This window comes from Schistocerca gregaria, chromosome 2, assembly GCF_023897955.1.
Source record: "Schistocerca gregaria isolate iqSchGreg1 chromosome 2, iqSchGreg1.2, whole genome shotgun sequence".
In the NCBI taxonomy this organism is placed as follows: domain Eukaryota; kingdom Metazoa; phylum Arthropoda; class Insecta; order Orthoptera; family Acrididae; genus Schistocerca; species Schistocerca gregaria.
Window position 1 is genome coordinate 568,504,191 of NC_064921.1, and position 15,046 is coordinate 568,519,236.

At 41.3% G+C, this 15,046-nt stretch overlaps 1 protein-coding gene across 1 annotated transcript in view; it reads right to left on the minus strand.

Annotated features, from left to right (window-relative positions):
• LOC126332793 (juvenile hormone esterase-like) overlaps window positions 1-15,046 on the minus strand; it is an 81,706-nt gene that overhangs the window by 21,953 nt on the left and 44,707 nt on the right. Inside the window, exons 5-7 of the mRNA XM_049996674.1 lie at window positions 8,539-8,738; window positions 4,610-4,781; window positions 3,882-4,054 (exon numbers count right to left, since the gene is read on the minus strand). Coding sequence (XP_049852631.1) covers window positions 3,882-4,054; window positions 4,610-4,781; window positions 8,539-8,738 — 545 coding nt within the window. The remainder of the gene's footprint in view (window positions 1-3,881; window positions 4,055-4,609; window positions 4,782-8,538; window positions 8,739-15,046) is intronic.

Consider the following 15,046-nt stretch of genomic DNA (forward strand, 5'->3'; position numbering starts at 1 on the left):
ATCGTCGAGGGGACACTGAATAGTGCACGGTGCATCCAAACCGTCATCGAACCCATCGTTCTATCATTCCTAGACCGGCAAGGGAGCTTGCTGTTCCAACAGGACAATGCACGTCCGCATGTATCCCGTGCCACCCAACGTGCTCTAGAAGGTGTAAGTCAACTACCCTGGCAAGCAAGATCTCCGGATCTGTCCCCCATTGAGCATGTTTGGGACTGGATGAAGCGTCGTCTCACGCGGTCTGCACGTCCAGCACGAACGCTGGTCCAACTGAGGCGCCAGGTGGAAATGGCTTGGCAAGCCGTTCCACAGGACTACATCCAGCATCTCTACGATCGTTTCCATGGGAGAATAGCAGCCTGCATTGCTGCGAAAGGTGGATATACACTGTACTAGTGCCGACATTGTGCATGCTCTGTTGCCTGTGTCTATGTGCCTGTGGTTCTGTCAGAGTGATCATGTGATGTATCTGACCCCAGGAATGTGTCAATAAAGTTTCCCCTTCCTGGGACAATGAATTCACGGTGTTCTTATTTCAATTTCCAGGAGTGTAGATTACAGTACGAAGTAAGCAAACGGTTATCCATTTTCTATACCGTGATTAGAGAAAGTAACTAAAAAATCAAGGGATTATGCAGAGGTGGTTTTATCCCTATCCACGAGGAGTATATCACAACTTTAAACTTCATATACTCACTGATCAGATAAAACATTACGAGCGCTGCCCACCGCGAGATTAAATGCAGTCTTGTGGCGTTGCGTGAACGTGTCGCTGTTAAGAAAGTACCAGCTGATTAAAATTGAAATGCCGACAGCCAAAGAGGTAGAGTGAGGGTTGTGATCATCATAAGGCAGCGAAGTTTGTTAGATATTAATGTGAAACTGATTTACTCTGGAAAAAAATTAGTTGCTATTTTGGCAACCAGTTGCAATTCTGATGCTGTGAACGCAAAAGACATGTAAAGAAATGTTTCCATATGTAATGGATTAGTAACGGGCGTGGATGGAAAAGGTCAATCAAATTAAAAATACATATTGTAAATTTTATTACTAGTTGTCACTTACACAATTTGTTTGATATCAGACGTCGATTAAATGTCGTGCAGCGCCCGTTTTGCACCTGGTGGCCTAAACTGGAACTATTTTTTCCAGCGTCAATCGGTTCCGATTTGATGTATTTCATATCTACCAAGTTTCGTTGCCACCGAACCTCGGTGACTAGCTGCCTTTTGTTTATAACCATCCGATATATAAATGAAGCAGGGACGAATGGGGAAGCGTTCTGTCACCCAGGCGAACGATTGCTCGATATATACACAGCGCCACCTACGTATGTCAGTGGGGGCATTCACGTGAGTTTCCAAGCGATCAAATCGAAGGCACCTTGACAACTGTCAATTTTGTGATCATTATTGCAGACCTTGTGCATCCCTTTATCCTTAATGTCTTCGCCAACGGCGATTACATCTTCCGCCAAAATATAATTAAACACATATATGGCCGATGAAATACATTTTGGACGTTATCTGGCACCAGATTCACGCACAAATACCACCGGCTTGTTGTTCAAAAGAATTGTGTGACCTGCGGGCAGACAACTGAATGTGCCATACACCTTAGGAAACCTACTACGCAGTTGGTGAATCCGTGAAGCCCAGGTGTATTGCGTTAAAATGGTGGAACAACAGGTTACTAAGCTGTGGTCGTAATGTCTTAGCTCATGAGTATACAACCATGAAATAACTACATCTTTCATCAATTTTCAAAATACAAACCAATGATATCAACGTGAAGTGTGACTGAAAATGATCTAAACCATTCCTCCGTTTCTATGCAGATACAGGATATCAGTTTAATAAGTCACGGTTGCAAAATACCCCTCACTAGTCCTTTACAGAAGAATGGAAAAGCTCGTAGAAGCCGACCTCGGGGAAGATTAGTTTATTTTCCTGTAAAATGTAGGAACACACGACGCAATACTGACCCGACGGTTTCTCGTAGAAGATAGGTCGCAGGGATAAAACACAGGAAGCGAAAGGCTATTTACTATTTGTACCAAAACCAGATGGCAGCTGTAAGAGTCGAGGGGGCACGAAAGGGAAGCAGTGGTCGAGAATGGAATGAGAGAGGGTTGTAGCCTATTATCGATTATGGTTGGGTTGACTTGGGGAAAGAGACCAAACTGTGAGGTCATCGGTCTCATCGGATTAGGGAAGGAAGGCGGCCATTCACCTTCAAAGGTACCATCCCGAACTTGGCCTGGAGCGATTTAGGGAAATCAGGAAAACCTAAATCCGGATGGCCGGATGCGGGATTCAACCGTCGTTCTCCCGAATGCGAGTCCGGTGCGCTAACCTATGCACCAACATCGATGTTATTCAATGTGTATATTGAGCAGACAATGAAGGAAACGAAATAAAATTTTGGATTAGAAATTAAAGTCCATGAAATAAAAACATTGAGATTTGACGACGACAATTAAAACTGGAAATTTGTGGTAAGGGCTATGGGACCAAACTGCTGAGGTCTACGGTCCCTAGATTTACACACTACTTAATCGAACTTAAATTAACTTACGCTAAGGACAACACATACACCCATGAGCGAGGTAGGACTCGAGCCTCAGATGGGGGGAAGCCGATCAAACCGTGACAAGGCGCCTGAGACCTGGAAGAGCAGCTGAACGGAATGGACAGTGTCTTTAAAGGAGGATGTAAGGTGTACACCAACAAAAGTAAAACGAGGATAATGGAACGTAGTCTAATTAGACCAGGTAATGCTGAGGATATTAGATTAGAAAAAGATCCACTTAAGGTAGTAAAGGAGTCTTGCTTTTGCGGAGTAAAATAACTAGTGATGGTCGCAGTACAGATGATATAAAATGTAGACTGGCTATGGCAAGGACACCGTTTCTGAAGAGAAATATGTCAACACCGAGTATAGGTTTAAGGGTAATGGAGTCTTTTCTGAAAGTATTTGTAGGGATTGTATCAATGTATGGAAATGAAACATGGACAATAAACAGTTCAGGCAAGAAGAGAATAGACGCTTTCGAAATGTAGTGATACAGAAGTATGCCGAAGATCAGATGGGTTGATTACGTAAATAATGAGGAAGTACTGAATAGAATTGTGGATAACTTGACTAGAAGAAGGCGTCGTTCTGAGGCATCAAGGTATTACCAACTTAGTACTAGACGAAAGCGTGGAGGGTAAAAATCGTAGAGAGAGACCAAGAGATGAATACAGGAAGCAGATTCAGAAGGATGTAGGTTACAGTAGTTATTCGGAGATGAAGAGTCTCGCACAGGATAGAGTAGCATCGAGACCTGCATCAAATCAGCCTCTGGACTGAAGACCACAACAACAACAACACGCGTAATATACGGGAGGATAATACGTAAGTCCATTAAATTTCAGTACTCAGTGAGGGAGTGTAGCAAAAATATATTCGTTACTGTCATTGACATTCCATTCTTAACTCATCCCCCTCGTATGTACGACAGGCTATACGTGAACGCTCGGAAAACTATCCAAGTACCTTCCCAACTAATCTCGACCCTTCTATACGATGTACAGTCCATGAGTGACTATCAGCCCCTACATGATAGATGACTGAAAGACCGAAACCCTTAAGTGATCTTTTGTGATCTGGCACAATCTAGTGCAGACCATTTGAAGACAGGCGCAGAGAATAAAGATTTTCCACAAAGACCACGTTCGTCATGTAAAATCGTATCAGTAGGAGCTTACAACGTCTGAACTACAAACTCTATTCAGCAAATCGAAAATCGATTCCTTTGGACAATTGTTTTCCATTTAATCGATTATTGTGGTTTCTCCTGTAGAAACATTCACAAGATTTACTTGTGAAGAGGTTACCTGTGAGTACTGCCGCAATGTGCTGGCGTCCAGGCGCTTGTTCGCAAAGTAGAATCTTCTGATGAGGCGCGCCACTGATGAACGTTGCTCTTCTGTCGGTGCGATGGTTTTTGGGACTAGCAGATGAAAGTTGTTGTCGAGGTCGCGAATGGATGCCACGTCACCTAGAAGATCTGCAACACAAGTTATATCGTCGTTTAAAACGGAATTTTCCGACGTTTGCATAACATCGTATTTGTTTTAGAGTCACCGGGTTTTCTATCATTGCGTCTCATACAAACTACAGGTAACAGTGACACGTTAGAGAGAAAATTTTATTTTGTCTGAAGAGGTAGCATTCGATGTTATGTCAGTTATACAGCAAATTACTTGCACCTCAATTTCTTTTCCCTTGCAGCTCTACTCTGAAGAAATTCCTTAACATTTATCTCAGAGGTGAACAGAACAACAGTCAGTAGAGGAGATATCTTTACGGGTAACAACGTTGAAGATTTATGAAATTCCTCGCTATTCTTGGTAAGACAGGCCTCTCACTGATCATTATAAGTGTAAGAATCAGTATTGAATAACAAGGTGCAGAAGACACGTATTTGTAACTGAATCAACTGTCACAACCCCTGAGGGCAGAGAGCGTATTTACATTTCAAAGGATGTAGACGCAGTGCAGACCATACTATGGAACTGAATTAATTTTTGTCAGTAGACTTCACTGTGAGTTGTATGCTCACCTTTGAGGTAGATGTAGCCCTCCTGAGAGTTGACACCGATGATGGCAGGAACTGCATTGTAGTTTCCGCTGGCCATGATGTCCTCTGGGTCCTGCGTAATGAAGGATCCTCCCTCTGAGTCCTCAGGCTCCACTGTCGGCCAGAAGGGAAACGCATCCTGCAGGATCGTCTCCTGGAGGATAGGAGAAAACATCAATGAATAACGCTGTAGATGTACCGGTAAAGGAAGTAGGGACTCAGACTGTAATGTATACATTCATATGTCCAGTGGAATAATTTTTTTTAATAATTAACTAATATAAATAAATAATTAAATAAATTGAAATACAAGAAAATGTGACATAAACATGTCAGAATAAATAAGTTAAATATGTGTAGCCTAGGTCGTATTATGTGTGGTACGACAAATAGCTGCAGCAATATTAACGATATAAAGCATAAAAGAGTTTGTCTTAAAACCCAATATCATTCACGAATTAAACCAATGCAATTGTACTACAAAAATCATCAAACATCTGGTCACCACTGGCACTTCATTATAACCCCTATGTAAGACCGTCCCACACTGTGCTGAGTGCGTTAATTCAAAGACAGTAGCTGCCTCATATAGCCATATATTCAAAGAGGATTCTCAATCCCTGTATATCAAAAAACGTCTATCTCCCAACATATAAGTCCTATAAAATTATGTAGGATTATACCAAGTGAAATCGAAGGAATAAGAAGGAAAGGAAGAAAAATAACAAGAAAAATACAGGAGGCCATCTGTAAGTCCGAACATAAACCTCAAAATGAAATGTACACCATCTCTCAGACTAAGACTACCACCTACAACCATGTCAAATCATTCTCAAGGTTGTAGGTGGGGATGGTATACATTTCATTTTGAGGTTTATGTTCGGACTTATAGACGGCCTCCTATATTTTTCTTGTTCTTTTTCTTCCTTTCCTTCTTATTCGTTCGATTCCACGCTTTTTGAATAACGCAAATGTAGTAACGCAACAGTTCGTAACAAATATATTTGCGATGTTTATCCAAGAGCATCATACGTTGGTAAATGACGAAGATGGTTTTGTAAGTTTAAATCCAGTAATTTTGATATTTCGAACTCTTATGGATCAGAGAGACCAACAACTTTATACAATGAGGTGTTGAGGCCGGAATTGGAAGCAAATCCATGTCAGACAACCGACGAACTGTCAAACATTATTACCTCACCTTGGTCGACCATCGAAGAACATTTGGAGCAAATTGGTAAACACAAACAAAGTTAGCCGGTTCAATGAGGTAGGTTATCGCTTCAGCGGCACATAACAGAAGCATATTTTGCTCGCTTGGTCACTGGAGGCGAAAACTGTGTTCTCTATGATAATCCATCAGTGAAGGCAGCTGCTTTCTCCGAATTATTCCCCATGAAGTACAGCGAAGCCAAGTTTACATCCCAAAAAGACCCTTTCGTGTGTTTGGAGGAGTATTCGCGGAGTCGTTAATTTATAATTGCTGAAACCTAAACAAACTGTGATTGTAGACCTTCGATGTGAAAAATTAGATTGAGTAAATCCATCTTTAATTGAAAAGTGCCCAGCGATTCTGAGCACACATGGCTTATTCTTCAACACGATAACCTAAGGCTGCACAGTACGAGATAAACCCTGGAAAAGAATTAATGAATTGGGATTACCCACCATACTTACCTAATATTGCCCCGTCGAATTTTCAATTATTCCTATCGCTACACCATTTTATAACTGGAAAAAAAACTGGAATCAAAATTCAAACTTCAGACATTTTGCTCAAAAGCGAAATGATATTTCTCGATCCGACATTGAAAATTTGCCACTAGATAGCAAAAGGTTGTGATAACAAAGGTTATTATATCGTTAATTAAAAATAAAAACTTGTTAACAGTCCATCTATTTCAATTTCATGTAAGGAACGACATTAGTTTCCAGTCTCCCTAATGGATAAAGGTAGTTACTTACACGGTTCTTTATGTGAATGATGTGCTGTGTAGTACTCGTAGATTACAGGTAGTTTCAGTAAGGATATCAGCATTTACTAAAATTCGGTAACTTAAGTAATATTTGGTATTCATGTTTTTAAAATAAATCGTTACTTGAACATTTCAGATTTTTAGCAGTACTACATGCATTAGAGTAATGCTCGTATTGAAGTGTGAATGTGAATTTTTTTTATCCTGGATTAAATTTCTTCCTGGTGATGATAATTCCCATTATTTTGTGTCATGTTATTTTTAAATTTTATATTGCCTATTATTAAAGAATTTTATCGAGGCACAGTGCTAATATTTAGATTTTATATGCGTTTCCTGTTCATAATTGCTATAATTTGGAATCGTTATCTGCAAGGCTTAACAGGATATTAATGCGTGTTAAATTACCACGTAAATGCAACGTTGACTGCTCTAAATAATAACTGGTTCACGAAAGAAGTTAATTAAATACAAACTGGCTGCAACTATCAGATGTGCGCTGTTCTGTAACATGACCCAACTGCTGTTGCGTGCACTAAGCCGGCCGTTGCGGCCATGCGGTACTAGGAGCTTCAGTTTGGAACCGCACGATCGCAGGTTCGATTTCTGCCTTGGGCATGGATGTGTGTGATGTCCTTAGGTTAGTTACGTTTAAGTAGTTTTAAGTTCTAGGGGACTGAGGACGTCAGATGTTAAGTCCCTTAGTGCTCAGAGCCATTTCTTTGCTCTAAGTTAAGATTTACTGGTTTTCTGGTTTCTGACTTCCTCGTGTTACACTCTCTCTCTCTCTCTCTCTCTCTCTCTCTCTCTCTCTCTCTCTCTCTCTCGTGTGTGTGTGTGTGTGTGTGTGTGTGTGTGTGTGTGTGTGTGTGTGTGTGTGTGTGTGTGTGAGAGAGAGAGAGAGAGAGAGAGAGAGAGTGAGTGAGAAAGAGACAGAGAGCGTGGGTAAGTGGGTGAGTGTTGGTTTGGGGGGCACGGGACCAAACAGTGAGGTCATCGATGTCATCGGTTTAGGAAAGGATGGGGAAGGAAATGGGCCATGCCGTTTCGAAGGAACCATCCCGGTGTTTGCTTGAAGCGATTTAGGAAAACCCACATTAGGATAGATGAACGCGGGTTTGAACCGTGGTCCTTCCGAATGTGAGTCCAGTGTGCTAACTAAAGCGCCATCGCGCTCGGTGTGGATGGATGTTGAACAAGGAAGAGACGAGAAGTTCAAAAAATGGTTCAAATGACTCTAAGCAATATGGGACTTAACATCTGAGGTCATCCGTCCCCTCGACTTAGAACTACTTAAACCTAACTAATGTAAGGACATCACACACATCCATGCCCGAGGCAGGATTCGAACATGGGACCGTAGCAGAAGTGCGGTTCCAGACTGAAGCAACTAGAAGCGCTCGGCCACAGCGGCCGGTAGACGCGAAGTTGTCAAAACTTTTATGGACAAACAAGACAACAAGTCGTCACATAAACAAACAGGTCTACCACCAAAGTTCATGACAGTCATCGTATTATCAGTATGAAATAAATGCTAGAGTGGTATTAAAGAGATATAAATCATATATTTCATAGTCTGAGAAACAAAAAGACTACCAAGTCAAATGCAGAATTACTCAGAAAAAAACAACTTTGAGTCACATTTCATTGAAGTAAAAATTAGAACGAGAACTGCAAAAAATGTTATGTTATACGTTATAACAGAAGTGTACATAACTCTCTCATTCTCCGCTGAAGTTGCCATTAACATAAAAAGTAAAACACGTCTGAAAGTTAAACAGTAATGACAAAATATTAGTTCCATTTACAAACAAATATTTGTGTTATCCCTGTGGAAAGCGGGCACACCATAAATTTCGAGTACGAGATTCGTTTAGAACACGCATACGCAGACAATTTAGTAAGGACAGGAAGTCCCCTGGAGAGGTGACTGACCTCTTTGGAGCGCGCGTAGGGCGCCTGCTCGACGAGCATCCTGGCGGGCACGTCCCTGAGGAAGGCGACCAGCTCGCGTGCAGAAGCGCCCTCCGGCAGCCCCAGGTGGCGCGCGAGCCGTCGGCTCCTCTCGGCCACCGGTGCCCGCATGCTGCCGCTGGTAGACACTGTGCTCTGGCACACCACGCGCTGGAACAGCCCTGCCATGAGGGCGGCCCGCAGTGCTCAGCATATTTCCGTGGAGGAGGCCTGTTAGCACATCGTCTCTCTTCAACTAAGAGCTCTAGTACACACTTTTCCATTGTCCCTTTCGCTGCTAAAGACCTGCTCTCTGCATTCCGTGCTGAGGCGTAACTTTTTATGGCTTTACTGCTCGCCAAATTATGGAGGCTGTGCTGAGGGACGGCGTTCAGTCCGTTATGAAACACTTATTGTCCGACTTTTCGAAAAATATTACACGGAAAAAAAATTGTCATTTGCGCATCTTACAGTCCGATTGATTCGATCGATAAAGAGCTAAGTTACTTTTCGTTATTCGTCATACCTACTGCAGCTTCACTCGATAAAGAACTAAGTTTTCGTTATTCGTCATACTTACGGCAGTGCTTCAAATTTAGCAAAACATTGCTGAAATTTTGAAGTGTTTGCACGGTAAAAACACATTCCTTATACTTCACTTATGGTTGATTTTAGCTTATACTTTGCAGCGAATAAAATGTAGGTCAGGTATCGACATTCCATTTAAAACTGAGAGCAAATCAATATCTCGTACATGCGTTACTGGATTTTATATCTGACAGGCGGTTGCGGACGACGAGGCCATTCACGTCCTTGCACATCACGAATCACGTGGTTAAAACAAACGTCATATACAATAAACGATTCACTTTTTAGGAATGAGGGATTTTTCTTTATAAATGATAGCAAGCAATCAGAAACAAATTATGTATGATATATACTCTAAACTCTTTTATTCACAAGGGTATGGAAGTAACTCGACCTCAGCATTGAGAGGTCGGTGGCTCAGGAAGCATACAGGTGTCCACAACATTGTGCGAAGACCCAAGCAACGTGCGAATACACGTCGACAGCACCTGGGGAACGGCGTAGCAAGTTCTGTATAAACGCTGACAGCTATAAAAGAGCTAAAACTTCCAGTTACTGTGTGAATACAGTACTACCCAACCCGGTATGGCTGCAGAATTTCTAGATGTGTACATGAAACGGATATACGATATAACCTCCACTTCTCTCTCTCTGTCATTCTCATTCTCCTGCTCTCTTTGTTCAACTCCTCCTCCTCCCCCACTCTCTCTTTGACGATTACCTCCAACCTCTCTCCCTCTCCACCTATTCCTCCTCTCTTCATATCCCCCTCCTCCTCCCCCTCATCCTGTCTGACTCTTCTTTCCCCTCTCTATATATATTTCTTTCCCCATTACTCTGGCCGTGTTTATTACTGCTGCACTCATATTCCTTAGTACTATTCTAATCATAAGCTGATAAGCCGAAAATACAACTTTTCCTCTGTCTGTGAAAAGGGACTGCAAGGTACAAAACAAAACAGTGCATTATTGCCTACAAAAGATTCGTATAAAATTTACACAATGGGAAATAATATGTATGGGGGAAACAATTTATCTAGTGATTTAAATACCCTGCTGTCGTAGTTAAAACTGACTGCAAGGAAGAAAACAAAACCACAGATTTTCACAGAAGAGCACAGTACACCATTTTGTCTTCCTCACAATCTGTTTTAACAGAGAACCTGTACATTGTTATTGAAAGAAATCTTACCTGACGTCCATGTGTAGGTTCATTAGTGTCGTATAAGGATTTCAAGTAAATCGAACCAGATCTTTTTGAGCTGTTGTTTAATGTAATCTGGGATGTTATAGTTGGCTTAGGTTTATGAAGACCAGCTACAACATTCAAAAACCACGCTTGACGTTTTCATATAATCTCGCTCGCTATTCGCAAACGGAAAAATGAACTGGACTAATTTTGTAGGAAATTTAATATAGAAAAATTTTGTACCGAGAGGTCATGGTTTTCGAGTTTTTCAAGAAAAACTTACATAAGTGACCTTCAAAGGCATCTTAACCCCATACTCATCACTCACAAATCAGCATATCTAGTATGTTGTTCGTGGCACTCCCCCTTAGCGCTGCACAAAACATTCCAACTAAACCAATTATTCCCGATAATCGACTTTTTTTAGCTTCAAGTGATTAGGCTAACATATTCGTTAACATATTTAATTTAAATGTGCACATGAAAGGAAAACGAATTTTGTAAGCGATACACTAAAACTATTTACCTTGAAAATTAGATCCAAATTCAACCCTTATAAGCACAGTTGTTTGGTGGTCAGAAGGCCTGAGTAACACAACGATGTAATTATTTAGTACTGTTCAAATTCATAAAAGTGTTAGGTAAAATTTTACACTAACGTCCATTTTAAAATTTGTAAGTGCTCTACTAAGCTGGTAGCGTATAAAAGACCAGTCAGTGAAGACCAAAAAAGGTCGAATATGAGAAATAATTCGGGCAGTTGTAAATATTTGTACAGTAGTAGGAGGGAGTGCCACGAACAACATTTTAAATATCCTGACCACAGGGGCCTAAGTGTGGGAAAGGGGGTGGGTCTGGAGGTCAGTTTTGTAAGTCCTTCATCAATAACTTGAAAACTACGGTCTATAACGGAAACGTGTCCCAGTACGAAATTTAACTACATTAAATTTCCTACAAAGAGGTCCTGTTCACTTTTTTTCCGTAGAAATTAAACTTAGCGTGTAGTGTGCGAGAGAACTTGAAAATATCGTGCCTGGTTTATGAAGTCAAGCTGTAACATAGCGGATTGCATAAAATGACAGTTGTATGGGCAGCTGAATAACCCTGTACATACTCATATGTTATATACATTAAAAAAATATATTGCTAAGTTCGTCCTAATGTTCACTACCGAGTAAAAATTTACTGTACATCGGTCAAGTATTTTTCGAGATTTTAGGTAGCAACGTTAAACGACGACTTGTTTATACAGGGTGGTCCATTGATAGTGACCGGGCCAAATATCTCACGAAATAAGCAGCAAACGAAAGAAACTACAAAGAACGAAACTCGTCTAGCTTGAAGGGGGAAACCTCATGGTGCTATAGCTGGCCCTCTAGATGGCGCTGCCATGGGTCAAACGGATATTAACTGCCTTTTTTAAAATAGGAAACCCCATTTTTATTACGTATTCGTGTAATACGTAAAGAAATGTGACTGTTTTAGTTGGACCACTTTTTTCGCTTTGTGATAGATGGCACTGTAATAGTCACAAACGTGTAAGTACGTGGTATCACGTAACATTCCGCCAGTGCTGACGGTATTTACTTCGTGATCCATTATCCTTGTTAAAATGGACCGTTTACCAATTGCAGAAAAGGTCGATGTCGTGTTGATGTATGGCTATTGTGATCAAAATGCCCAACGGGCATGTGCTGTGTATAATGCTCGGTATCCTGGACGACATCATCCAAGTGTCCGGACGGTTCACTGGATAGTTACGTTATTTAAGGAAATGGGAAATGTTCAGCCACATGTGAAACGTCAACCACGACCTACAACAAACGATAATGCCCAAGTAGGTGTTTTAGCTGCTGTCGCGGCTAATCCGCACACCAGTAGCAGACAAATTGCGCAAGAATCGGGATTTTCAAAAACGTCGGTGTTGAGAATGCTCCATCAACATCGATTGCACTCTTACCGTATTTCTATGCACCAGGAATTGCATGGAGACGACTTTGAAAGTCGTGTACAGTCCTGCCACTAGGCACAAGAGAAATTGCGGGTCGATGACAGATTATTTGCACGCGTTGTATCTAGCGACGAAGCGTCATTCACCAACTGCGGTAACGTGAACCGGCATAATATGCACTATTGGGCAACGGAAAATCCAAGATGGCTGCGGCAAGTGGGACATCAGCGACGTTGGCGGGTTTGTGTATGGTGCAGCAATATGTAAGGAAGGATAATAGGCCCCCATTTTATCGATGGCAACCTAAATGGTGCAATGTATTCTGATTTCCTACGTAATGTTCTAGCGATGTTACTACAAGATGTTTCACTGCATGACAGAATGGCGATGAACTTCCAACATGATGGATGTCCAGCACATAGCTCGCGTGAGGTTGAAGCGGTATTGACTAGAATATTTCATGAGAGGTTGATTGGCCCGTGCGTTCACCGGATCTGACGTCCCCGGATTTCTTTCTGTGGGGAAAGTTGAAGGATATTTGCTATTGTGATCCACCGACAACGCCTGACAACATGCGTCAGCCCATTGTCAACGCATGTGCGAACATTACGGAAGGCAAACTACTCGCAGCTGAGAGGAATGTCGTTACAGGTATTGCCAAATGCATGAGGTTGACGGACATAATTTTGAGCATTTACTACATTAATGTGGTGTTTACAGGTAATCACGCTGTAACAGCATGCGTTCTCAGAAATGATAAGTTCACAAAGGTTCATGTATCACATTGGAACAACCGAAATAAAATTTTCAAACGTAACTACGTTCTAAGTTTTAATTTAAAAAACCTACCTGTTACCAGCTGTTCGTCTAAAATTGTGAGCTATATGTTTGTGACTATTAACGCGCTATCTATCACAAAGCGAAAAAAACAGTCCAACTAATTCATATTTATTTACGTACTACACGATTATGTAATAAAAAATGTGGCTTCCTATTTTTAAAAAAGAAACGAAGTTGATATACGTTTGACCTAGGGAAACGCCATCTAGCGGGCCAACCATAGCGCCATCTGGTTTCCCCCTTCAAGCCAGATAAGTTTCGTTCTTTGTAGTTTTTTCGTTTGACGCTTATTTCGTGAGATATTTGGCCCGGTCACTATCAATTACCACCCTGCATATAGTAGTATAGCTTGTAAGAAGAATAGACGATTACCTTTGTAGATAATTTGTGTCGTACAGAGTGACAAATTCACTATACAGAGCTGCACCTTTGCGAGCAACAATAGCTCTAACGCGGCTGGGCGTCCAGTAGAATTGAATGCAGATGTGAAGAACGAATACGCCGTTGCATGCTGTTTTTACTCCGGCGCAAAGATCATCAATCGTAGTGTCAGGCGAGCTTGTCTGTTGGCAACCCAGGACCAGATGAAATCAGTGGGTGAGAGATCTACAAAAAATGGTGGGCAATTGTCGAACTCAACCAGTGTCGAGGTATGCCTTGTCTGCATGGGCAAAATGCTGTTCTAAGTTATCTTTTGAAAGATAGCTTCATGGAGACTTGAAAGATTAGGTACAGCCACCGCCTTCAATACGTCGAAATGAACCAACTGCTGTCCACATTACCTGATGTATGAACCAGAAGTGGTCTATTTGTTTGCCCCGCCACGCAAGGTATTAGTACTATATGACGACGATGAATGCAAACTGTCAACATTCGTTCTTCTAAGAATCTCCACACGAACTATATATGCTGTTAGCAGAACTGCGACTCTAAATATCTACTGTCGTTCTTAGACTCACCACTGTAGGTGAAAATATCTCTGCTGCCACTTGTAACATTATGTGATTGCCTTATGATTTGAAATCATTCGCTAATCGAGCAGTCGCTCAGCAACAGGTACAGTTAGCAAATAATGTTGCGAGAATGTAAAGGGTGAACGACCTGTGACGTAACATGTTTATTGTCGAAGCGCCGTCAGAGATGCAGTGAGTTACTGACTTTGAAAACCGCGGCGCGAGAAACGGACAGAAGAAGAACACTTTTACACGTTCTTTTGATGTACGAGATATTCTCGATTAAGAGTTACTCAGTCACTAATTTTTTTCTTCTCTTGTCTCTTGTAACTTGTGTCGGACGTGGATGTCTTTCCGACGTACTGTTATTGTTAAAACTAATATTATTTTAGCGTAAAGCGAAACAGCAATACTAAAAGTGCAATACTGCATAGCAGTAGATTTATTGCGCGACTTGAATGTAAAAACGTCAAAAGAATTATTTTCATTACGAGAAGAGAAGTGCCAGTCACAACAGCATTCGTGTTAAATCCTTCATTGCGGTGTAAGTTCATTTATTAATTGCCACATATTCAGAGTTAAATGGAACTGGGGTATGGACTATTTATTTAGTATAGAATCTATGTCTCACTCCTTCAAGAAGTTATTTAATTGTCTTTATGTTTCTGCCAAATAGAGAGTTCACAGTCACGATTTCTGTCGTCGAAATCGGACGGAAGTTGCATGCGGCGAAATATTTCCTCCGCGGCATATTCTACTGGTAAATGCATAATAAACTACGGTCCCTTAGGAAATTCATGTTAAGCTATCCAAAAATAATTATATTTTGAATAGGCATTTAGTTTCCTCGGCAATGCAACTGCTGACTGATCAGACGATCCAACAAGAAACAGGCGCACACGGTCGGCTTTCGCAAATATATTTCCACCGCTGATTACAGCTATATGTTAAAGCACAAAAGTAAATATAT